Raw genomic sequence first — 26,764 nt, 5'->3', positions numbered from 1 at the left:
AGGTGTTATGTGAATGCTTTATGTGAATGCTTTCAATCTGAAGCCTTAGGGTGTTTTCAGATTGACTTTTATTTTATTTCAGGAAACAACACTTACACCACACTTAACAGACCAAGCTAGTGTCATCTAACTAACTAGCCTAGCTTGCTATCTATTATAGATTAGATATATTATTGCAAGTAATAAAGATTGAGGGATAGGGGAGATTCTTTGCCTTCAGTGTATTTTTGGAGGCAGGAAAATGAAAAGAGGACCTGCTTGCATGACTTCACTGTATGCAGCCACAGTGGGATGTCACATCACATACTGGTGAATGTAGCAAAAATAACTAAGTTGGTATTTTTAGTTATATTGCAATATTGCAATATTGGCGATCAGGAATTAGAAACATTACAGAGAACGAAAAAGAAAACTGAACATGTATTGAATTTGTGATTAAATTTTATTTTTATTTTTTTAAATGCAAGCAAAATCACTATAAATTGTTCCAGAGGGAAAATGTCATTTACACTCGTGTCTAAGGAAGTGCTTCACTGAGTAATAGCATTATTTTTCCAGTGATTTTAAGAGATTCCTAAATTCCTGTCCAGAATTTGTCTATTTCTACACACCTGGCTACAGGAAGATATGACATTATATAGCAGCTATTGCTGTATTTTCTAAGATGAAAGATGCTTCACAAATGCTAAAAGCAAATACACATGTTCCTGGTAAAATGCAGTGTTTGGATTTATTTACAGAATCTGCAAAATATTAATAAATTTTTTTTAAAGAAGAAGGAATATTAAAAATTGCATTTTGCTTTTTATTTAGTTCTGCCCTGAATAAGCTATTTCACATAACAGATGTTTACATATAGTCCACAAGACACAATAGTAACTGAATTTACACAAATGAACCAGTTCATAAGTTTACATACGCTTGATTCTTATTCCTGTGTGTCGTTACCTGGATGATCGACGACTGTGTTTATGTTTTGTGAGAGTTGTTCATGAGTCCCTTGTTTGTCTTGAGCAGTTGAACTGCCCACTGTTCTTCAGAAAAATCCTCCAGGCCCTGCTCATTCTTTGCTTTTCCAGCATCTTCTGCATATTTGACCCCTTTCCAGCAGCGGCTATATGATGTTAAGATCCGTCTTTTCACACTGAGAACAACGGAGGGACTCGTACACAACTATTACAAAAGGTAAAACAGTATTAAGAACCAAGCATGTGTAAACTTTTGAACTGGTTCATTTGTGTAAATTCAGCTATTATTGTGTCTTGTGGACTATATGTAAATATCTGTTATGTGAAATAGCTTATTCAGGGCAGAACTAAATCAAAAACTAAATGCAATTTTAATGACCCATCTTTTTTTTTATTATTATTATTTTTTTATTATTAACATTTTGCAGATTCTGCAAGGTGTATATAAACTTACCAGACTATCCTATGTAAAAAACCAATATTTTATATTGAAAAATATCATTGCTGTTCAGAAAGAACCAAAATGAAAAATTAATTATTCTTAATCCCTGTTGGCATATAAGAAATATTTTCAATTCAGCATGTTGTTAGCCTCCCCATATTCACTCACTAATAAGACTACAGTTTTTTTTTTTTTTACTGTCATTCTGTACTCAGTGCTGAGTTTCACTTCTCAATTTGCAACTTGATTGTAGATATGAAGAGCTTGATCCCCTATTTTTTGCTTAAAAGAACATAGCAGTGCTTTTTTAAAAGAGTGAATGCCGCATTAGATAGCATCACCTGGGCATATTGCCTCACTGAACCAGGTCTGAGGAAAACAGAGGGTTGTGTTTCAAGCACAAATCAACAATTTCATCTATCAAATCAAAGAACTACAGAAGCATGCTGCGGCTGAATTTACTGCTGTCAAGTCCAGTCTTTCTCCAGTGATCACATTCATTTCACTCGATTCCACAGTGAGCCGCAAGTGAATTTAGAACCTTTTTTTTTGGCACAGGTCAAGGGATGGCTAGGTGTAGAAAAACATACTGTACCTAGACAGTCTGATTCACTATAGCTTTCTGCTGTAGTAATGTTCCAGGTCTCATCAGACTCATTAGACTGTGTGTGAGACTGTTTGAGGAATTAGGCATTTGAAGCAACAAGGCATGGGACTGACTGTCTCCTACCATCACACAGATAGCAGTGAAATGTCAACACGCATGATCAGCCACTCTCTCAGCACTCGCTCGGAGACAGATGCTCACGCTCTGTCATGCACACACTTGAACTCTCTCTCTCTCTCTCTCTCTCTCTCTCTCTCTCTTTCACACACACACATCTCTAACTCTGGCTACTCACAGAAAACAGATTGCAGTGTAATTTAGCCAGACTGCAGCAATGTTCAATGTTTTAATTAGTTGCAATAGCTAAAGTGATGTTTATGCACAAGAAGGAAAACAAATGTGCTCTTTCCCTCTCTCTCTCTGTCTCTCTCTCTCTCTCTCTCTCTCTCTCTCTCTCTCGTTGTCTCTTTCTCTGTCTCTGTCTCTCTTCTGCCATGGGTCTGTTTGTTTTCAAAGCTGACTTCTGTAAAAATAGCGAAATAACCGATTTTACAATGATACACTAACAACACATGTACACATTCTAATTGTTTCCTCAATCTAATTTACAGCCAACACTCTTTCATTCCTTCAGTATACTCCTCTAATACTTTGGTAATGCATCATATTCGCACTTTCATTAAGGCTAATGCATGATTCATTTCGCTGTATCTGTTGCACAATGAATGACTCAGCTGAGGTGCTGCATCTATTTATTTACACTCGTCAAGTCAAGTTAGGTTTTATTGCTATTCGTGTATATAACATACATTTAAGCAAAATGTCAGGGATATGGTGCAAGAGTGTTAGTGGTAGCAGGTATTTGTTGCCCCACTCTTGCAAATTGTGAGGATGGAACAGTGTAGAGGTTTACTCTCATCCTTTGCAGGACGTGAAGTTGTTATTGGGTTTTCTTTTTGTGATGTGCACACTAAAAAAAATGTTTTGACTTTCTCCACAGTTCTGCTGCTGATGTACAGTGGACTCATCTCTTTTGTCTTATTGGGAAGGGGCAGCTAACTGGTTAAGATGTTGGCTTACTGATTGTAGGGTTGTGCGATCAAATCCTAGAACCACCAAGCTGCCACTGCTGGGCCCTTGAGCAAGGCCTTTAACCTTCAACTGCTCAGTTGTATAAATGAGATAAATGAAGTCGCTCTGGATAAGGGTGTCTTCCAAATGCCGTAAATGCCTAGACATTGAGAGATAGATTGTTGTCCCTGCATCAATTAGTAGTAACTCATTGGAGAACTGAGACTATTGTGTGTTAATTTTACTTTATACTTTATGAAAAATGTTGCTTGTACTAGTGTAAACATTTCCAGAGAAATTAATTCATTAATACATATTGTTATTGCAGCAGGTTTGATGGCATTTTTAAAAAAACAAAAAAAAAACAACACTAATCAGACTTAGTGTTTAACATGTTATTGCATCATAAAATGTAAGAGCCTATCAGGATCCAGTATGCACAATACAAGCCTTCCTTACCAGGAAGGAGTGAGGAAGAGTATATAGAGTTCTGTCCTTTGCTGATTTACATAATCATACAATCTGGATTTCTATGATGAGGGTTGATGTGTAGTAACTTCGTTTGTTTTCTGTTGTCTGGTGATGTTCTTGTGGAACCACCATGTCAAGAATGTTTTGCGCTTGTTAAAAAAAATGGTAAGAGAAATATATATATAATTATATATAAAACTCATTGTGTGCTTAAGATAGAACTAATAAGTTCATTCCTAACATAAAGGTCTTTTGCATGATTCATTCATCTATCCAGTCATCCATTTTCTGTACCACTTATCATGCAGAGGGTCACATGGAGCCTGGAGACTATCCCAGGGGACACCCTGGACAGGGGCGCTAAGCCATCACAGGGCACAATCACACACACATTCACACACTACAAACAATTTAGAGATGCCAATCAGCCTACTTTGGATCAGCATGTCTTCAGCATGTCTTGAATCAGCATGTCTTTGGACTGGGGGAGGAAACCCTCAAAGCACAGGGAGAACATGCAATCTCCACATGCAAGGGCAGAGGCAGGAATCGAACCCCCAACCCTGGAGGTGCAAGGCAAACGTACTAAGCATTAAGCCACCCTGCATGATTCAGTTGACGTCCACTAAAACACCAAGCTCCTAATCTTGAGCATATTTTTGGTGCATGATGTACATATAGCAAAGCAAGCCTCATTCCAGCATCATCTGAATATTGAATCAACACTGACCTCACCCTCGATTGACATTTTATACTTGGTGGAGACCATTAGTCATCCTAATAGCAGCACAGCTTTACATCAGGCAACATGTCAAACACACTGCAGTGAGTCACTGCTCTACCTGGGTTGTGTGTGTAGCTTCTTTGACATGGACACCATTAGGCCTCGCTCGCTCCCACTCTTTCTGAGTCACAGAGTCAAATATACCTGTTTTCTTGATTTCTTTTTCTGACTCACCTCTCCATCTCCCACTGTCTCATTGTTACCCCATATAGCTAATCGTTCCTTCCACTCTGCCATCCCTTCGTTTTCATGATGTCTGATTCACCGCTTGCTTCATTTCACACCTCCACTCTGTCTCTTCGTTTCTCTCCACTCGTTTTAGAGTTCTCTTGACTTTTTCCTCCCCCTCCTCCCCCTCATTCTTCACCTCTTGCATTATCTCATCATATTTCTGCCTTCTAGTATTGCTGGTGTTGCTGCTAGTGACGGAGGGGAGGCGCACTGTGAGTAAACATTTACTCATCATGAGGCTGAGATTTTCCCCATAAAGTTTTTCGGGCGTTTGGTTCATGATGTCAGCTAATCTCAGATTGTGTGTGAAAAGAATTCAAAGAACATTTAGGTAAGCATGTGTGTGAGATGCCTGCGTGCATTAGAGCTGGTCAAGGTCATTTAACCAAGCATAATTAAGGTGCAATCATGCATGCAGGACAATTACCCCTCTGCCCCCTGTGCAGCCTCCACCAACAACACCAACACAACCATCCATCAGTCTCTGACATGTCCTTGATGCTGACAATGTTCATCAATGTCATTTTTTCCCTAAATGTATGTGTAAATGATGAATTTAAAGGTGAAAACATAAGAAAACATAAGCATTCAAATGTTTGGAGAATGAAAAGAAGCTAATTTAGCATTGTGATAAGTGCACTTGAAGGTGATGCAGTCAGTGGTGCACATCAATGCATCTTTTCCTCTTCCCTTTATCGGGATTTAATGAAAGCTGTAACGAAGGAGGCGGGTGTGACAGATGAAAGTTTAATTGCTCTGTTCTTGAATGTCCTTGAAATTGTGCCCACATATGACAGACGCACTGAGTGTACTTTTCAATATTCAAGATACCACACACTCAGACAATGGAGGCGTGGTGTGGTTTTTTTCTCTTTCTTTCTTTTTTCTAGGAGATCTGACCTTGTTTGAGGCCTTTGGTGTTTTATCACCTGCTGAGAGCATTTGAAATGGAAATGCGTCAGTGTCGCCAGAGCTGTGTGGAGGGGAGAGGAGAAACAAAGAAGCAATATGAATAGACAGATCAGATCAGATAGACAGATAGAACTGCGCTTAATGTGCTTCAGAAATGCCCGTGCTGAGTGCTGAACTGGAGAGATACATTTTATATGAATGTGTGTGTGTGTGTGTGTGTGACAGGAAGAAAGAGTGTAAGATGCTGCTCCCTCTTGGTGTCTGTTCTTTCCCAGGCTCTGTGACCAATTGTGTGTGTGTTTGCTTGTTTGTTTGTTTGTTTAATTGTTGGATTGTTTGTTTGTGTGTGCTTGCACTTGACCAGACAGACACATTACAGTGGAATCATTAGTTGGATTTCTTTGGGATTAGTTTGGGTTCACTAAGCTCTCTGCCCCCAGCATGCTCTTCTGACATAAAAGCTGAGAGAGAGAGAGAGAGAGAGAGAGAGAGAGTCTTATTAGCCGGTCCTGTGAGCTTTATGAAAGGTAATTTAGTCTTACCTAGAAACTGTGTTTGTTTTCAGGGAAAAGCTGACATCCTGGACAGAGGACAGTTTGCTCAGTTGTTTCTAGGCATCTCCACAGGCTGGTGGTATATTTTTTAACACACACTGGGGTGACAGTATAGCTGTGCCGTCCCTGTATTTGTATATTTTGAGCTAGAATACTGTACATGCAGACACAGTGTATTATTATGTTTCAAACAATTTTGCAGCACATTTTAATCTTTTTTTATTTTATTTATATTTTTAGAATTGTACACGTGGACATCCCTGATATGTTTGATATGTTTGATATCTTTCTTGAATGAGCAGACAAGCCTTAACCTCCTAAGAAAGGAAACCATGTTTTATAATAAAATATCCCTACTTAGCAAAAGTTATGATCTTCAAAACAGCCCTAAATCATCATATTCTATCTGCTTCATTTCAGTTCAAAATATATTCTTTTATCTATGGCCCTTCTTCTACCTCTTTGCAAAAGGTCATTGTGATTTGTGATAAATGCTAATTGGGTGCCATGAGGATCATCAGTAAATGACACACATCACACTGCATCATTCAGACCTTAAACATGTTCAGACTGTGCTGTTGTAAAGGCCAGAGCCATTAGCTTTAACCGTGAGCTTCTTCACATGGCTGCTTATAAATGGCTCTATCTATCACTAAATGCTTTGACTTAACCCTGTAATGTCATCAGTCTGGGACGGCCAGGAGTGGACTGCTATTGTCAGCATGAGAGTGGAGCGGCTGTACTGCAACTGCAGTTCCTTATAAACGAGGTAACACACACACACACACAAACATAAACCACACAGCGATTGCACACTCTTGAGTGTGTGTTTGTGTGCACACATCACATGCTGATTCATTACTGCTGGGAAACAGGATCAGTGCAGGGTCAGCTATGATACCAGCACCCCTGGAGCAAAGAGGGTTAAGGGCCTTGCTCAAGGGCCTAACAGCAACAGCTTGGCAGTGCTAGGGCTTGAACCCTTGACCTTCTGATCAGTAACCCAGAACCCTAACCACTGAGCCTCCAGCATACTCCACTACCAGAATAGAAATTAAAGCAAGTGAATAAACAAGTGAATTATATTATTGCTACAAATCTGTTTGATCAATGAGATTAGTCAGGACATGGTTGGGTTTCTGTGTGTAGAGTATCTGTGTAGACTCTGTGTTTAGCTGCTGGTCAGCAGGGTGATGGGAAACAGGAGGGGTGTGAGCCCACTGCTGGGTGAACAATTCACACCTCTCCACAGTAATACTTGTACAGAGATAAAACAGACAGCAGAACTAAAGCTGTTCTGATGATAAAACACCGTATACAACTGCCACAATAAAATTACAACATTTAAACCTAGTAGGCTAGGTAAAAAAAAAAATACTTAAGAAAAACTGCAAATTCTTAAAGCCCTGAGTGTCTACATTCATACGAGCCATTAACCACTACTGTGGATTGTGACATCATAAATACATTCAGTGCTGAAAATAGGCTCACCCAAAACAGGAGCAAATTCCATTTTTTGGCTTCTGATTTAAAAAAAAAGAGTTAGAGAATGTATGTGTTAGATTTCACCCTCCTAGGAGACTAGCTAGCAGGTTCGGGCTTTTCCACTTATAACCTCTGACAGATTAGACTGATTAGATTAGTTGTACATACTGTAAGGAGGTGGGGTGATGTAATTATTACTGCAGCTTTAGTCATGAACAAATCTGTCATGTCAGTCATTGTATTTGACCTTCTATACTATATAATGACCAGCAGAAATAATCCCAGGAAATGTACTGTATATCCTGTCCAAGCTGATGTTGCTAAAGATTTCAATATATCCTGTGGGAAAAGATATTTTGCACATTCTTTAGTATAAAGACACTCCAGGAAGCATTCTTTTCTATTGTCTCCTGCCAAAATCAATCCAAAATCAAGTGTTGAAAACCACAATGATAAAATATAAATGACGTTTTAAAAGACCTTGCAGGGGTTTAAGGTAATTTATTGACGTCCTAGCACAGATAAAGACTACAGACATATATGGCCATTAATATAACCATAACAAGCTTTTATTATAAAGTTTGTATTAATATAAGGTGTATGCCAACCATGGGTATATTGTGAAGAGACTCCCATCTCTGTGATTAATAGGCTACGGAGATCATTTATCCTGTGCAAATCGTACATCATCATCACAGACTTTCTTATATTATATAGAGAAGCCCTAAGCAGTCATGCATTATTATTTTTGTTTCCTCGTGCTCATGATTTAATTTTCTCATGATCTTCACATAACAAAAAGCTGTTTTCTCATGACATCATTTTACCCTTCAGCGTCACCACCACCAAGCTTCTGACAACTCTTTCAATCTGTATTCTACTGGAAAACAATATAAATTGATAAATCTACAAGTTGGAAAGTTTGAGTTGGAATATTTCGCAAGAGCGCGAGTATAAACACAACGAGACTGTAGTATTGTAGATGAGTTTTCCTGTTCGAAGTGATGAAGTTTAATGTCACCGACAACCTCCCGTTTAGCCACTTGTTAGCAACCACCTTTTTCAAGACATGTAAAAGCGTAAAAAATCACGAGTGGGTTATTACTGATGTATTTTACGTCGTAGAATAAAACATGAAAATATCTCGAGCTTGTGTTAACAACAAACCTGATTTCAGGCTTTTAACCAAAAACTCATTCAAAAAAACCATTGACTTCGGGATGATGGATGTCAAGTACACAGAAAAAAAAGTTGTGATCACGAGAAAACAACAAAGAAAAAAAATTATGCATAGCTGCTCAGGGCTTCCTTAATTCTGCCATCTGAATGGTATTATTATCAGCATACTTTTACTGGGGTTATTCAGGCTTTATATTCACACGTGCAGCCTTCAAACCGTGTTTTATTGAGCACACATACTATGTACATTTCAGAGTTGCCTTTGAAATTCTCTCATATATGACACATTCCGGACTATACCGTTCGTCTGATGAGGAATTTCGTCCTTGGTGTGAATGCCTACAGCCCTCTCATTTCTGAATTGCCAGACTTTTTTCTTTTCATTCAACGACTCCTGTTGTCGCTTCACTGTGCTAATGTTTTAAGTAGCCATCAAGATGTCATCCTATTTTCCACTAGGCTTGTGCTTGCATTTCAGACGAAGGATGCGTGTGTAAATGAGGATTATGACCAACATTGGAGAAAACTGCCTACAAAAACAACCAACCAAACAGATAAAAATGAAACAAATGAAGAGTGTATGATATAATACAGTTTCTCATACACAAACACACGTATACACATGACAGTGCTGTTATAAAGGTTAGGGGGACGTAACAGCTGAAAATGAGAGGACAGGAAGAGACAGTGAGTAGAGTGTATTTGTTTGGCCTCATCTTAACCACACAGGCAGTCAGTCAGCGGTGTTTGGTTGCAATGCTGTCAAATGGAGCAGATATAAGGCTTCTCTCTCTCTCTCTCTCTCTCTCTGTCTTTACGTCTCTTGTATTTCATGTCTCATGCCTCACTGATTTTATAGCACACGCTGGAACCAGTTTGTATGAGATGACTGACCAATGAGATGATTGACACACATTCCCTAAGATGCACTGATTGGCTGAGAGTTGTGCACACACATTGACCATTTCCCAAGAAGATTTGGGTTTGATTTCCATTGCAGTGTATGTGTGTGTGTGTGTGTTTTTTATTATTTCATAATGAAACTTTATAGTGACACGAGAGAGGAAGCATGGTAATCATAATTGTGTTATGGGATGACATTAGTGTACAGACACACACTGCTGGTTTGTATTTTGGATGAGGGGATGGCAACAGGTTGGTTATGAAGCTGCTTGGTGGCAGACAGACCTCAGAGCTCATCCACACATCTATCATAAACAGTATATACAACCAGCGATGCGAGTGCTGCAACGAACAGAGATACGGTCACCAAAAAATACACGAGGTCATTGAACATTAGTGATTTATCCTCAGTTGGGATCAAAAGTCCTTACCTAACTCCCTCTCTTGCTATTTCTCTCTATTTTCTTTCTTCCTTCTATTTTCCCCAGCTCATAAAGTGCTATTGTCTCTGGGGTTCGGCGATGGTAAACATGTTTATGTAAACACCATCATCATGGAAACACAGGTGTTGATCACCTGCTTCATTAAGCTCCACGGATGAAAGCGAGAGACAGGAAGTAATGGATAGAGCATGGCAGACTGTTTTACATGGTGAATATGGAAAATGGACAGAATAAAAGAAACGCAGCTAAAACCAGTCACCATTTTTTTGTGCGTGATTAGCACTTCAAGCTCCTGATTTGTTACACTGTTTGCACTTGTTGTTATGCATAGTCAGACCTCTTTCTGTGGGGGAAAATGTATGCAACTGGCATACGAGCCTAAAAAAACTGTATGAGTTTAAACATAATGTACAAGATCATACATAAAGAGTTTTCTTTCATACGTATGCATTTGTGTGGCGGCCTTGTATGAAACATATGAAATTTGACTATTAGTCATCCTATATTCTACTAGGTGTATAAAGTTTTGCTGAGCTGGAATATGTTTCTCTTTTGCATGTATCTCAACCACAAGTAAAGTTGTAGCGTTTTGAACTCTGGCTCATGCCTGCACATATCCATTCAACAACTTGGTCAAGACATGACATTCACTGTGTGATGAGGTAAGCACACTTAGTTAACAGACATCTTGTAGCAGACTGACTTTTTTTTTTTTACCATCACCTTATACAATGCAATCTCTGCAAGGAGATTTGCAACAAACAAAAAAAAAAAGAAGAAAACTTGCAAAAGTAAAAAGTAAATAAAAACATTTCCACATCCTTTTGGTGATATATATTTATGTTTATTTATTTATTTATTTAGTTAGTTAGTTCGTTAGTTAGTTAGTTCGTTATTTAAGGTGTCCAAGTATGCTAAGTCATTTTCAAACACTATTTTTCTCTATCTATTCAAGTTTGGACACCTAGCAGCAGTTTTGCATGCGACACTGCTCACCTCTCAGAACTAGGGATAAATTAACGGCAGGCATTTTCATAGAGCAATATAGATAGTGTGTGGATTTCTTGCAGGATTGGGCTACTTTTGAACAGTTGACATGTCTTTTGTCCATGCATTTTCATGCATATTCATTAATGAAAAAATGTGTAATTACATTAGATTATTTAAAGATCTTGGTGAAAGAATTATATACAGATAATTAAAAGAAGTAGTATTAAATATATTAAATATTTAAACTAAAAGTATTAGCTTTCCATTAGGCTGCTATTCACTGATCATAACAAATACATACAAACACATTTTAACACACTAAACAGGACTTTTGTGACCAGGGGTAAGGGGCAGCCAGTACACCCTAGCATAGAGTATGGCCACCATAGTAGTAGTAGTAGCAGCAGCAGCAGCAGCAGTAGTAGTAGTAGTAGTAGTAGTAGTAGTACTAATAGTAGTAGTAGTAGCAGTATCTGTACCAGTAGTTGGTGTAGTAGTAGCAGTAGCAATAGTAGTAGTAGTAGTAGTAGAACTAATAATAGTAGTAGTAATAGTAATAGTAATAGTATTAGTATTAATATTAGTAGTAGTAGTAGTAGTAGTGGTAGTAGTAGGAGTTGTGGTAGTAACAGTAGTAGCAGCAGCAGTAGTAGTAGTACTAATAGTAGTTGTAGTAGCAGTAGTAGTAGTTGTGGTAGTAGTAGTAGCGGTACTAATAATAGTAGTAGTAATAGTAGTATTAATAGTAGTAGTAGTAATAGTAGTAGTGGTAGTAGTAATAGTAGTAGTGGTAGTAGTAGTATTAATAGTAGTAGTAGTTATAGTAGTCGTGGTAGTAGTAGTAGTAGTAGTAGAAGGGGTGAAATTACAGGCTGTGTCACGTACATGAGTTTTCTGTCTAGATGTTATCTTTGGAAATTAAGAATTTTTCTGTCACAGTGTCTTAAAGCCAAAACAAATGCTGTACTGATTACACAATGATGTAAACGATGACAGGTTTGGACTTCTTGATCTCTTCCTTGCTAGCTGTAAATGGCACTGAGAATTAGCTTCAGCTCTCATTTCTAAACTTTTGACATAATGTCTGGTCTCAAGACTGTCGTCGAGAGGCCGGCCCACTGTGACACCCAGCTGTCGATCTCTGACTGTGAACCTTATTTCAGCCACATGCTTCTGCTTAATTGACCATTAACAAGATTCATGTAGCTTAAAGACATGAGATTAAGTCCCGAGGTGATGCATGCTCATCCAAATTCAATATACAAGAATAGATCACCTGAATGTTTTATGGCACTCACTGTGAGTGGTGGCTGGAGCTCAATGTTTTGTTAATGGTATGATGCTAATTGGCTTTTATTAGCATTCAATGATGAACCTATATATTATAGTATTCCCTTTGGATTACAACTGTAACTGACTGACATTAAATAGGAAAATCTGTAGAATATTTCCTGTCAACGTATAGGGCAGTGGTAGCTCAGTAGTTGGATAACTGATTGGAAGGTCATGAGTTCAAATCCCAACACTGCCAAGTTGCAGCTGCTGGGCCTTTGAGCAAGTCCCTTAACCCTCAAATGCTCAGTTGTATAAATGAGATAAATGTATGTCGCTCTGGATAAGGGCGTCTGCCAAATGCCTAAAATGTAATGTGATAATGTTGTTTCTTGTGTATGTGTGTAGGGAGCGATGGTCACAGCCTGTGCAGACGACACTCTGCACCTCTGGAACCTTCGTCAGAGACGTCCAGCAATACTACACTCGCTCAAATTCAACAGAGAGCGGTGAGCTGTGAGCTGATACACGCACACACACACACAAAAGTCACAGTCAATGGTAAAAAGATGTATTATACATGCATTCTAATCAACATAGCTACACAAACTTCTGGACACACACACACACACACGCCCCTATGCTTTCAAATCTCAAGGATATGTATGTGTGCTGTATCCTGCTACTGCTCAAAGCCAGAAACTCACTTTCATTTTCAGCTTGATGAGAAGCTACTCAGGGTTGTAGACTTTCAGTTGAAATAAATATAAAATATAATAAAGATAGTGTAGCTCAGGGTTGTAGAATTAATACAAACCAAAGTATCTGAGTCTGTTACATAAGGAATAAAACATTTCAGGGTGTGCTGCTTTAGGAAAATAATTCATTACAACTGTGAAGTTTATTATTTTTTCTTATAAAAGCGCATGCTGAAGCGTTTTATTCCACTTACATCACAGCAATCTGACAATGATTTTTTAATATCCTGTCCAGGGCATCCCCCGCCTTATGCCCCAAGTACCCTGGTATTGGCCCCAGGTCCAGGATGGACGGATGTCCACCATACAAGTCCCTGTGAATGAGCTGTTCATAAAATTTAACCTCAGTGTGGTACAAGTTGATTAATCTTCCTCTTATTAATGTGTAGTGCTGAGATCTCATATTTAATGAATTCCTCACAGGCAGTATACAGTATTTATTGGAATGCACAGATTCTCAATCGAAGCACCAAATTCAATTTTTCAGACTACGAGTGAAAATGGAGGAAGAGTACCTGATTAAATAACCACCACCATCATCGGCTTTTTACTTTTACTCACATAATATAATGAGAACCAAACTTCCTTCACAGCACTGCAGAGTGAGTCAGACACAGTTCTGATAAAAGCCATGACTCTTTACTGTTATGAAATCAAATCTTCAATGCTGCTTGTGTTGTGGATGCTGGCGGTTTTGTGGAAGAACAGCACTATGGGTAATCCAGTCAGAGCTAGGACGGAAACTTTGAGTCATCTCAGACAAACGGATTGGCCTTGATGGCAAAGTAAGGACATCAGGAAAGTCATGACTGGGCTTTAAGCCCATCACTTCACCTTTATATAAGAGATGATGACCTCGACTTAGCCTGGCTTTAGAGTGGTGAAGAAAGCCTCCTTGTAGATTGTTGAAGAAAGACCGGAGATTATAGACGGCTGAAATTTGAGGCACCCGTTGATGTGTTTGTTCATTAGAGAGGGTTTGACTTTAGGTCTTGTCCCCAAGGTGTTTGGGCAAATTACAATATTTCAACTGTAATAATCCTTTCAGACATGACTGATCTTTTATGTTTTTAACTCCTACTCTGACATACAGTGAGGGGAATAACCGGACACTGTTGTTTTTGTTATTTAATATACTTCCAGCCTATTTATATACATGATGGACTTTTGATTTTGTACTTATAAATATACACAAACATGTGTGTGTGTGTGTGTGAGTGTGTGTGTGTGTGTGTGTGTGTGTGTGTGTGTGTGTGTGTGTGTGTTTGAGACAAAAAAATAAGAATGATTCGTTTCCTGGTGAAATGGAATTACTATGGCAGCAAACCAAAAATTGGATGCGGTTGTTGCAATATCAGAGAGAGAGAGAGAGAGCGAGAGAGAGAGAGAGAGAGATTGTGACTATGACAGATCGCTGACAAGCATTTACGTAGCCTGGGCAATGTGAAAAAAAATATTGCAGTGTGTGTGTGTGTGTGTGTGTGTGTGTGTGTGTGTGTGTGTGTGTGCTTATCTCAGGACGACATGTCTCCTATTGAGATGTAAAATGATTACATCAAATCCCACATCACTAAGTTCTTTGCCTTAATCTAACTTTTTTTTTTTTTACCACCAACTATGTATGTGTGTGTGTGAGTGTGTGTGTGAGTGTGTGTGAGCAAGTGTGTCTCTGTGCATGTGTGTTTATGTTTTGTTCTGGGTTTATATTACCATACAAACCGCTCCACATCTCCTTCAGTCATTCGGAATACAGTGCTTGTGATATTATCATGTGGCATGATGTCATGGGACAATGTGCATTACTGGCTGAGTATTGTTGCTAATGTTTGCTCGAAAAAACTCCTCCCACTGAGCCCCTCCCAGTTCTCTCGCTCCCCGTCACTGCGGTGCACACATGCTGCAGTGGAGCTACAAGGCCGAGGTCGTCACTGCGTGCACCGCTAAGTCCCTGTGGAGCTAATGAGCTCCTTCCTGCCCCCAGTAATTGATGATAACGATCATCACCTCATCATCCTGGCTGGAACAAACAAATAAAGCCCATGATTCTCAGTGTCACAGCCGCTGACAGCTGCCACAAACACACGCATAACAAACACAGCCTCTCTTATCTGCATCTGAAAAAATATCTATTGCTTTGTTTCCAGCTAAACTGCAATCAGGGCTGTGAGTGAGTGAGTGAGTGAGTGTGTGTGTGCAGTTTTAAGGTTCTGTGACACTGTTTACTCTATGCTTGGCTGTTTTATTAAAAAGCTCTTCTCATAAGAGTGACCCAATATTAACTGCCTGGACTGCAAATCTTTTAAATGCATTCATTACACATGACTATTTAGGTTAATATACAGGCAGTTCGGGTTACACATATAATTAAAGTAAGCTCTTTGCAGCGCAGTGCTGAATCCTTTATGAGATGAAAATAATACTGGGTTACTGTGTTATTATAAAATAAGCTGTATCCATGGTGACTTGCTTACTACAGAGTTATGAGGCTAAGAAATTAAATATTGTCCATGAAACATTTCACATGTTCAAATTTGCCCAGAAAAAGCTGTTGACACATTTTTGACATGATTGTTTATCGTGTAACACTAATCTGTATCAAATTAACTGCAGTGATGGACTATTTAATGCATTCACCATGAATTCATTTAAATTTGATGTTAATTGTACTGGCTGTAAATGTTAATGGGCTAAGGGATGTAAATTTTAACTCTGGGGGATACCTTTTAAAAATGATGAAGTTCTTAACTTTTCTCACTAATGCTCAGGCTGCTATTCAGAACACTATTCAAATCTATGCATGCTCACTATGTTTGCATGAAATACACATGCCATTTTGCAACAATTATTCAAACATTGGTATCGTCTGTGCTCGATTAGTATTCCTATCCAGACAAGGCAAAGTTGTCTGTGCAGTGTCTCGCATGCCACATATATAATCATCCCGGCTGTCCGAGACTCCCAGAGGTCTCTATGAGAAGAGCAGCGTGAGCTGAGAGAAACAGAGGAAGACATGATGAGCTCAGACAGGAATAAATTGCAGAGTGTTGGTCTTTATTTTCTACTTAACCTGCTTATAAGGATGATGGATGATTCCACTGTATGAATTGCAGAGAGAGTCCGGCCCAATTGGCACACAAATTAATATGCCTTGCACCGACTCACTGTGTGCCACGTGATTGGCTTATTGATTGTTTGTTCGCAATTGCTTGGTCAGTGTTATATTAATAGCTTTGACCAATGTCAATGTTCTATATTAATGTAATTCACTTTGTGTGCTCTTAATAGTGCAGGTAGTAGTTCCTAAATATAGCATAACATTCACAGATAATGGTGCTGACGTCAGGCGTACTGTACATAATGGTATATCTGGAATGGTGTATCTTACTTTCCTCCTTAAGCTCATGTGAACTGCACTCACAAAGGAGATAAGTGATAAGTGAAAAATTCACAAAACACCGACTAATATGTGACTATGTTAATTAAAAGGGAAAAATAACGTTTTGTTTTACATTATTTCACACAATGCTATTTATCGCCACTTTTCTAGGTTTGTAAACCTTGAGTATAACGTGTAGAAAGAGCAGAGAGCTGCATCATTGCCAGCAGGGCTGACATGGTCCTTACAAGTCCCGACTGCACTGTTGTTCACTGGAGTGATTGCTCACGACAGAAGTCATCATTCACAATATGCTTTTTCCCAGAACTGCCCTCCAAGGCCTGAGGCTGCAGGTCTAAATGTTTTCATCAGATTGAAAGAGACAAGAGACGTTTGGGAAATGAGAGGTGGTTAAAAAAAATAGATATAGTTATAGCCAATATACCATAATGCCAAAATACTAGTGCAAAAAATTTTATACTTTGAATATTCAGTGTATGTACTTCATTATACAACAGTTTGTTCCAGTCCAATAATTTGATTGGACAAGTGGTGTTGAAGAGTATTTTGTATAATAGCACTGGGACATTTCACTGTTTGTATCACTCCGCTTGTCTGTTTTCGCTACATAAAATTCCAATTCTAGCAATAGTAATTACACTGAAAGCATTACTACACTTACTATGCACTGTCAGTCAGTCTGTGCGTTGCATGGCAACAGGCCACCACTCTATCCAGATGTGACTTCTTTGGGACTATTTTCATTGGTGGAATAAAAAATAGACAAAATCTTTGGCCATATTAAGGGGGCATGCTGGCTTAGTTGGTTAGCATGTTTGCCTCATACCTCCAGGGTTGGAGGTTCAAATCTCGCCTCCGTCCTATGTGTTCAGAGTTTGTGTGCTCTGGGTGTTTCCTTTGGGTACTCCGGTTTCCTCCTCCAGACCAAAGACATGCGTTGTAGGCTGATTGGCATTTCCAAATTATCTGTAGTGTGTGTGAACACTCGTAAGTGTGCACTTGTACCGAATATCAGCACGGCTGTGATTACCAACATCCGAATTACACCCATGCTGATATTCAATACACTATTGCTCAAACATAATCCATTTGCAGGGCTAATACTTTGTAAAGGAAGGGCTCTTGTCTGAAAGTTTCACTTCTGGAAGTTTCATCTCTTGTTGTGTCTTGCTCATGTCTCATTAGCTCCAGTTTGTCTTGGGGCAATGGTGCGCTAATTAATTGTAGCATCCTAAAAATATACACACCCGTACCCAACTGGGACTGACGTTCATCTGACACAAGACATAGAGCGTAGCCAAATGTGTTGACACCACAAGTGATGTGACAAAACATTGTGCTTTCTTGTTGCACAAAAGAAAATAAAAAGCTTTAGAGGAATACATCGTGTATAAAGAATGTCTGGGCCTATGAGTCTTATGCAAATTTATACAATTGCTCTATTGAATTTGTGATTTTTGAGTTTGGTCAAAAGATGCTGATTAATTTTCTGTAACAGCAGCTTTGACAGTAGTGCCAACTGCAAGACAAATCACAGTCTTATACAGTACAGTCCTCTTGGAACGGCAGGGAGAATTCATTTGGTTTTGCTGTAGACTGATGATATTTAAGTTTTGAGATCAAAAGATGAAGAGAGTTTTTAGAATTTTCAGCTTTTATTTCCTGTTATTATATGTAGACGTAGTAAACGACATAGAATATAGCATAGTCTGTATCCGAGGGAAAATCAATCAGAGGCATTGTACAAACATTGGGCATAGCCAATACCACAATTTGGAATGTCCTGAAAAAGAAAGAAACCACTGATGTACTGAGCAACAGACACTGAATGGGTTGGCAATTGACATTGTGAGAGCTGTGAAGACAACCCCCAAAACTACAGTCAGTGACATCATCAAGAACCTCCACAGGGCAGGGGTGCAGGTATCACATTTTACGTTTACATTTATTCAATTAGCAGACGCTTTTATCCAAAGTGACTTACAAATGAGGAAATACAAGCAAAGCGATATATGAAGCAGAGAACAGTACAAGTAGTGCTACCATACAAGATTTATAATTGATTTCTAGAGAAGCAAAGTGTAAGTAGAAGTGTAAGTGCCAGAGTAGTTTTTTGTTGTTGTTTTTTTTAGGATAATGTGGGGTTGGTGTTTTAGGAGTTAGTTGGGTGTTCACGGAAGAGGTGGGTCTTTAGCTGTTTTTTGAAGATAGTGACAGATTCTGTGGTCCGGATTGAGGTTGGAAGTTCATTCCACCACTGAGGTACAGTTAGTGTGAAGGTTCTGGAAAGGGACCTTGAGCCATGCTGAGTAGGCAATCCTACCAGTTTCACAATCCACCAATCGACAAATTCTTCCAAAACACACTGCCAACTCAACAAAAGACTTCATTAGGAGAAAAAGTGGAAGGTTTTAGACTGGCCAAGTCAATCACCAGACCTTAACCCAGTTGAGCAGCATTTCACCTCCTGAAGAGGAAACTGAAGGGAGAAAGCCCTCTGAAACAAACAGTAACTGAAAGATGCTGCGGTAAAAGCCTGGTAAAGCATTCCCAAAAGAAGAAACCAACAGTTTGATGATGTCAGTGAGTCACAGGCTTGATGCAGTTATTGTAAACAAGGGATATGCAACCAAATATTAAGGGTTATTTATTTTAATTTACATCAAGACTTATCTGTTCCTATACTTTTTCTCACCTAAAAATTGGGTGGTCTGATACAAAAGGTTCCATGTTTCATGTTAGCACATCTACATATAAATACCAGGAAATATAAGCTGAAATCCTAAACTCTTGTCTCATATCCATCTTTTGATCTCAAACCCCAAATGTCTTTGGTATATAGCACAAACAAATGAATTGGCCTTGATGTTCCAATAGGTTTGGAGGCGATTTTATTAATGCGCTCATTTCTATATTAGCAACTAATTCCCAGGGATAAGACTAGCAATAAATGGGATTAAAAGCATATAATCTTTGATATGGTTTAGTTTTCTGTGAGGAGATGCTTATTTAACATTTATGGAATGAGTCTCCAGTGTCAGCACAGGGAAAGTGCTTATTAGTAACATGACAAGCTGCATTATACTGTATTAGCTTCATGAGAGAGAAAGAAGTGAGGCTTATACGGAGAACAACTGGTTATAGCTGATGACATAAGTGATAACAGGAACTAAATTGTTTGGTGGATGGGTCACCACATTAAAAGTAACTATAAATTGATTTTTTTTTTAAAGTGTCATTCTTTCATTTATAAAATTATAATTGTTGGCAAATTGCTGTGGAATAAGAGGAATAAAACATACAGAAACATACCACCATAACAGTATGCCCCCATCGTTTTTTCCTCTTTAACTCGTGACCAATTTCACCTGATTTACACACTGTAAAACCAGATAGTTCATTTAACTCAAAAAATTTGAGGAAACTAAATGCCTCAAAATTTTTAACTTAATAAATCAATTTCTTTAAGCCAAATACACTTAAATATAACAAAAATTTAACTCAAACTTGTTATATTTAAGTGTAGTTGGCTTAAAGAAATTAATTTATCAACTTAAAAATTTTGAGGTAATTAGTTTCCTCAAATTTTTTGAGTTAAATGAACTTATCCGGTTTTACAGTGCATAGGAAAATAGTACTTTTAGTAGTTTTACATTATCTGCACAATGACAGTTGTACAGTTTGTGAAATAATTTTTAGATGATCTTTGGTTACTTGGGTTAGATTTGGATGATGGTTTTAAAGGTCCTGGTTGTGTTGATTAGGAAGAAAGATAAAAGCTGTTGCAGTCAGCTTTCAATCTTTTGTGACAGAGACACGGGACACATCTCACTGGTAATGGGTTGTTCATTTGAGATGTTGAGAAGTTAGGCTTCAATTGAGAATCTGCGTTCTTTGTAGCTTTTTTTGGATGCATTTGTGTAGAATTAAGTTAACATGACACCTTATTAGCATCTGAATGCACCATAATTAAAAGAAGCAATGCTGGACATTGTTTGTTTTGTATTAAAATGCTTTGTCTTCAATCATTGCACCCAGGTCAATAGAAACAGTTGCACCGGTAACAGTTTATATTAAGAAAACACGTCCCTAATAATTACCAAACAGGTTCATGCGAATTAGATACTACCATGTAATTAGTACAAGAATAAGGTTGGTGTAATTGGGTAAACCTTAAACCCGTATGCCATGAAACAAAGAACTGCAAATTATGGACTGGTATTTTCCTAAAGGTAAAATATTAATTATAGTCTTTTAAATGTAGTTGATGAGCTCTACCTGTGCCAACAGAGTTTCCTTTTCTTACAGTTATACTCATACTAATATTTTCTCTCCTCTTCCTTTTAGGATCACGTTTTGTCATCTTCCATTCCAGAGTAAATGGCTTTATGTTGGAACAGAGCGAGGAAACACACACATTGTCAACGTTGAGTCATTTATTTTGTCCGGATATGTCATTATGTGGAACAAGGCCATAGAACTGTGAGTACCAGCATTTTAATATACACATTTTTTTCAAATCAGTGGTGGTGATGAACATATTAGCAGACCCTCCTTATCTGTACAGTAGGTGTAGTAAATGACAGATGAGTGCGGGACACTCCTTAGCTGTTGTTCTTTATGCTGTACATTTCACAGACATGTAAATGGAAATGTTGCTGATTTCTTTTATGATAAATTAGGTCAACTTTAAACTAATTCATTTTTAATATGTTTTGTTATTAAAGTGATAAAGAACTACACAGTTAATTTTGTTGGCAATCTGACATTTTTTGTCTACTCGATTGATCATAGAGGACACGATTATATCTGGATTAATGTCCTCATTAATCCAGAGAGATCTGAAAACCACATTTTTACTTTAAAATGCTCTCCGTCTACACTGACGTGTTCAAACGCTTTCCAAAAATTGCACGTCCACAGTGGAACGTCTGAAAATGCTTACATCCCTATACTGTGAATATGTAAAAATGCAAGAAGCTTTGGCCTGCATCATTTCCGTCAGGCGTTTATTTACTTAAAGTGACATTAATCTTTAAAAATGCTATCAAACTGGATAGCAGGCTGAACAACTGCAGTACAACGTCATTTACTACCTTGTTGTCTCGATAAGGATTTAGAGGCAGATGCAATTGCGGAATTTTAGTAAAACATTTAATAATGTAGCGAACAAAATACCACACAAGACTTACATGAAATAATGGCGAGCATAACGTGAAACATGAGGACAGTGTAAATAACGCAAGACAACAGTGCAGTGCTGAACGTCACTATACACACCAGTGCTAATGAGCTAAATGTGAAAGAGGTGAAAGAGACATTACATTTACATTTATTCACTTAGCAGACGCTTTTATCCAAAGCGACTTACAAATGAGAAAGATACAAGCAAAGAGACATGTGGCTTGGTGCAGTGGATGATGGGAAACATAGTTTTAGTCCACCTCCCATATTACATGACACTTATTAATTTTAAGTTCAATGGGGATGACGTATTTTAAGTCACAGTGACGTATTTTTAGTCAGGTGATACAGTCACCTGACTAAAAATACGTCATGGTGACTAAAAATACGTCATCGTCATTTTTTTCCATACTACGACACAAAAACGGCGCTTTCAAATTGATCCACTTGGGAGAGTGTTTTGAAAAGCTCCATTTTTTGCCGGACAAAAACGCATTCTCATGTGGACAGAAGGCCAAAAACTTAGGGAAAAAAAACGATTTTCATATTTATCTGGAGTAATGTGAATATAGCCTAAGAGAACTTGTTGCTCTGCATTTCTGTGGAACTGTAGACTTTTAAATACATTCAAATAGATACATCCTTATTCCAGGCCACTCATGAACCGAAACAACAGAAGGGACATTGACAGACATTTTGGAGACTCAGTGCTAAGTACTAAAAACTCATATATATATATATATATATATATATATATATATATATATATATATATATATATATATATATCTCGAAATAAAGCCATACTCTTACATGCATGAAGCGCTGATTGATATCTAGTCGGTAACTTAGACTTTCACCATGTAAGCCTATCTGAAGTCTGTTATTAGTATGGAAATATAGTTTTGTATGGTTTGTCAGTTAGAGGCACGGCAAAGTGTTGAGAGGATAAAAATTCCATTACTTTAATCGTCAACAGAATTTCGCAACAATCAGATGCAGCACAAGTGCTCTTGGTTTTAGAAACTACCTTACACCACCACATGCTTGACAAGGTACTGAATGCCTACAAGGAGGTATAAGTAGCAATAAAGCCTTGTGGGTAGAAGAGCTAGCGAGTCATGAAAGCAGGGCATGCGGTTTTTAAACATCCTTCAGTCACTTACGGTTGTCATCCGGGAGTCTTTTGCGTAGGAGGAGACGTGATTGACATTCACAAGCCTTTTGTTTGTCAGAGTAACACACATGGGACTGAGGTGTTGGTGTAGCCTTCTCAGTAGTCTTATAAGTGTGTGTAAGAGGAGGGGAAGTGAGAGCTTATAGTTTATGGATGGTGGATGGATGGACATATAATGTGAGTAAAATTGCACTGAATCGAAGTAAATGAATAGCATTAGTAGCAGTTATCATTTACAGCACACGGAACATATTCCACAGACGTGTTGCGTTTTGTTCAAAATGAGATGCTTATGATAAATGATGCCGAATCCTGCTGAAGTGTGATTTTGTTTTAGCTTCCTAAAAAAAAAAAAAGAACAGCTGTTGCTGCTTAGTATCATGGTGTTGTGACAAAATAAAAATTCATACAGTTGCACAAATGTAAAACAGTTTAAGGATGGCCTGGTCATGCAGCGAGTAGTGTTTCTGCTTCACAGCTCCAGGGTCCCAGATACAATCCTGAGCTCAGTATGTTCTGTGCATGCTCTCTCTATGGCGCTGGGTTTCCTCTGGGCTCTACAGTTTCCTTTAACCTACCAAAAACATGACTGTAGGTAGACTGTCAGCAATATATGCAGAAGTAGCTCTATAAATAAATCAGAAATGCGTGTGCACCAGTGAGAAAAAAAAAGAAAAATGAGTCCTTTTCCAATGGCCACACTTTTTGGGCAGTGTGTTTGTGTTGTTTTTGAGATATAGTTGGGGTGGAAATTTTGCTGAATTCTGGCATCCCTGCTAACAAGCATCATACTTAACTCCTATGAAGCTCCACATAAAAGAAAAAATGAAAAATAAAAAATGAAAAAAAAAAAAAAATTTTGGCAAAATAAAACAACAACTATAGTCTGTCTAATATTGGTATCTGTATTTGTATTAATTTATGACTCATTATCTGTTCAATCCAGTTAACGTTTTTGCTTATATCCCTCGTGTGCATGGTGCCCTGTGTTGTGCTTTGCGCCTAGTGTTCCCCGATTCACCATGATCCCAACCAGGATAAAACATTTTATTACATTTTACTAGGACATTGGACATTGTTCATAACAACATTCCATCCATCCATCCATTTTCCATACCGCTTATCCTACAGGGGAGCCTGGAGCCTATCCCAGGGAACTTGGGGCACAAGATGGGGACACCTTGGATACGGTGCCAACCCATCACAGGCACACACATTCACACACCCATTTACACACTACGGACAATTTAGAGATGCCAATCAGCCTACAACGCATGTCTTTGAACTGGAGGAGGAAACCGGAGTACCTGGAGGAAACCCCCGAAGCATGGAGAGAACACACAAACTCCGTGCACACAGGGCGGAGAAGGGACTCGATCCCCCAACCCTGGAAGCACGAGGCAAATGAATAACAACATTCATAATAAGTAGATTAATAAGCAGACAATGTCGTAGTTTGTGAGAAAACACGGATGCACAGATAGAAATTAAGGGCACAGGCAGGGAAAAAAAATATTTTTGGAGCCGAGACTAAGCTAATAATCTCAGTTGTGGTTAAAAAAAAACATAGTGGCAGATATGAACTAATCAAAGTACCATCATCCACAAAAGCTCACAAAACTGCTCTGTTTCAGTTCTGTAACACAGAGTTCTTCAGAGCCCTTAAGTCAACCTAGAGCAGCACATATGCCACATATTTACATATCTTAGATACAAAAGCCTTCTTATGGAGTAAGACAACTTGGCACACACCTTGACAGTATACTTCAAATATTCAAATATTCAGACGTGCACCTCAAGCAGAAGAAGCATCCCTTCACACAGCGGTATTTGCATGTGCTCTGAACATGGTGTGCTTCCAAACTGCTAGGCCTGTGGCAGAGTTAACTAAAATAAAACAGAACACGCTGCATCTGCCACATTCTTAACATAGAAAGGCAAAACCTCTCATGTCTGCAAACCATCCACCCACATCTCTGAGTTATCTGTTTTCCACCTGCAACACCTCTGAATCCTTTGCGGGAAATCAGCATGATGTTTTAGGATACGTTCCACGTTTGCATGTCGTGTTTATTATCTGCAAAATGAGCACGCTTCCTAGTACAGCTTCTTTAAGCCTTAACATCTGCTAACCCATCCCACAGAATCAGTTAATCATGAATGTAGACAAATCGAATGTAGCCACTTGAATGAGTTCACCAAGGAAATTGGTGCATAATAAATTCCTTCAGTGATTGCTTTGTTTGACTCTAGTGTATGATGATGTTGAAGCTACAAACTTCAAGCAAATGCCGTGTTCTTTTAAACTTTCCACTTTCATTTCTTTTATTCTTGTCTTTTGTTCGTTTTCACTGTTGGATTGATCTTTTGTGAGTATTAGTTCTATAACTGTAAGATATTGAGCCATGAAGGTTTGGCTCTCAATAAGGTCAAAGCAGATATAATTTATACAATGCTATGCAAGAGTTTTGTCACCCCAGGCCAAATGATGTTTTATTGATTTTTGGATGTTGATAGAAGTAAACACAAACTTATTTTGTACAGCAGTTCAGCAAACTATTTAAAAAAAACCCAACAACATTTCTCTGCAAATGTTAATGCACACTTTATATTTGATGAACTTAAAAAACAGTGATTATTGCATGTGCAAAAGTTTGGACTCCCTAAGACTTTAATGAACTCATTAAGCCTTAATTGACTCATTAGAGCAGTAAAGAAGTCAGAAGCTCAGGAGTTCAAACTGCAGCCAAACTACCACTGTTGGCCACATCTGGATTTTTCATTATGAGCTTGAAGAATGAAACATGGATTAAAGCTGATGTGAGCTGTTTGCCTGCATAATGGTTTGTACCTAAAACAGCCATTACGGTTATTACCATTATAACTAATATTGTAATTCAGTTATCATCTTCACTTTCCACAGGATTTGGTATGTTTGACAAAGAAATTTTTTGGCTCTATAGGTCTAATAGGTCTAAACTCCCACAAATAGACTAGCATACATGTGAAGGTCTACAGTGTGCAATCTCTAAACATACTTATTAAAAGATGAACATAACTGGTAGACAGGGTGTTTATTGTGCTATCATTTAATGATAATGAGTCTTTTTTGATCACATATACATTACAGCATAGAGAAATTCTTTTCTTCGCATACGCCAGCATGTCAGGAAGTTGGGGTCAGAGCGCAGGGTCAGCCATGATACAGCGCTCCTGGAGCAGAGAGGGATAAGGGCCTTGCTCATGGGCCCAACAGTGGCAGCTTGGCAGTGCTGGGGCTTGAATCCCTGACCTTTGATCAGTAACCCAGAGCCTTAACTGCCAAGCCACCATTGCCCACTTAACCATAAGCTCAGTGGTTAAGACAGTGGCCTCCTGGTTGGAAGGTTGAGAGTTCAAATCCCAGCACTACCAGCCTGCCATTGCTGGGTCCTTGAACAAGGCCCTTAACCCTCAACTGCTGGTCAAATACCGTAAATGTAATGTATCTGTAACCTTATATTCTTTGTGCTTTTATTTAATCTTTTGCTACAAACTTTCTCAGTGATTAAACCTTCTCAGTGATTATGTTAGCTTAGTGATTAAGATGTTGGACTACTGATCGTGAATTCAAATCTCAGCACTACCAAGCTTCCAAGCTGAGCAAGTCCCTTAACCCTCAACTTCTCAGTTGTTTAAATGAGATAAATGTAAGTTGCTCTGGATAAGGCTCTGCCAAATGCTATAAATGTAAATAGAGGATGGAAAAAATACAGAAGCTGAGAATTCAAACATCTTGTCTTTGAAGCTGGTTTGATCGGTGGATGCATCCAATCTCCCATTTGCAGAGCTCAGACATGTTCACGCTTGAGCAGTGAAATTTCTTAGGCTGTAAAACTGGTCTTCATCTTCTGGACCTGTTCTTTGAGAGTCAATCTCAGCTCGTGATTGCTCTCA

At 38.5% G+C, this 26,764-nt stretch overlaps 1 protein-coding gene across 2 annotated transcripts in view; it reads left to right on the top strand.

Moving 5' to 3' along the window:
- stxbp5l (syntaxin binding protein 5L) overlaps positions 1-26,764 on the top strand; it is a 136,496-nt gene that overhangs the window by 38,284 nt on the left and 71,448 nt on the right. For both annotated transcript variants that reach the window (XM_053626673.1, XM_053626672.1), the window contains exons 3-5: positions 6,728-6,809; positions 12,721-12,821; positions 20,815-20,949. In XM_053626673.1, the coding sequence (XP_053482648.1) occupies positions 6,728-6,809; positions 12,721-12,821; positions 20,815-20,949 (318 nt within the window). The remainder of the gene's footprint in view (positions 1-6,727; positions 6,810-12,720; positions 12,822-20,814; positions 20,950-26,764) is intronic.

This window comes from Ictalurus furcatus, chromosome 6 (genome assembly GCF_023375685.1).
Source record: "Ictalurus furcatus strain D&B chromosome 6, Billie_1.0, whole genome shotgun sequence".
Lineage (NCBI taxonomy): Eukaryota > Metazoa > Chordata > Actinopteri > Siluriformes > Ictaluridae > Ictalurus > Ictalurus furcatus.
Note: the sequence above shows the minus strand (reverse complement) of the source record. Positions and strands in the feature narration are given on the sequence as shown.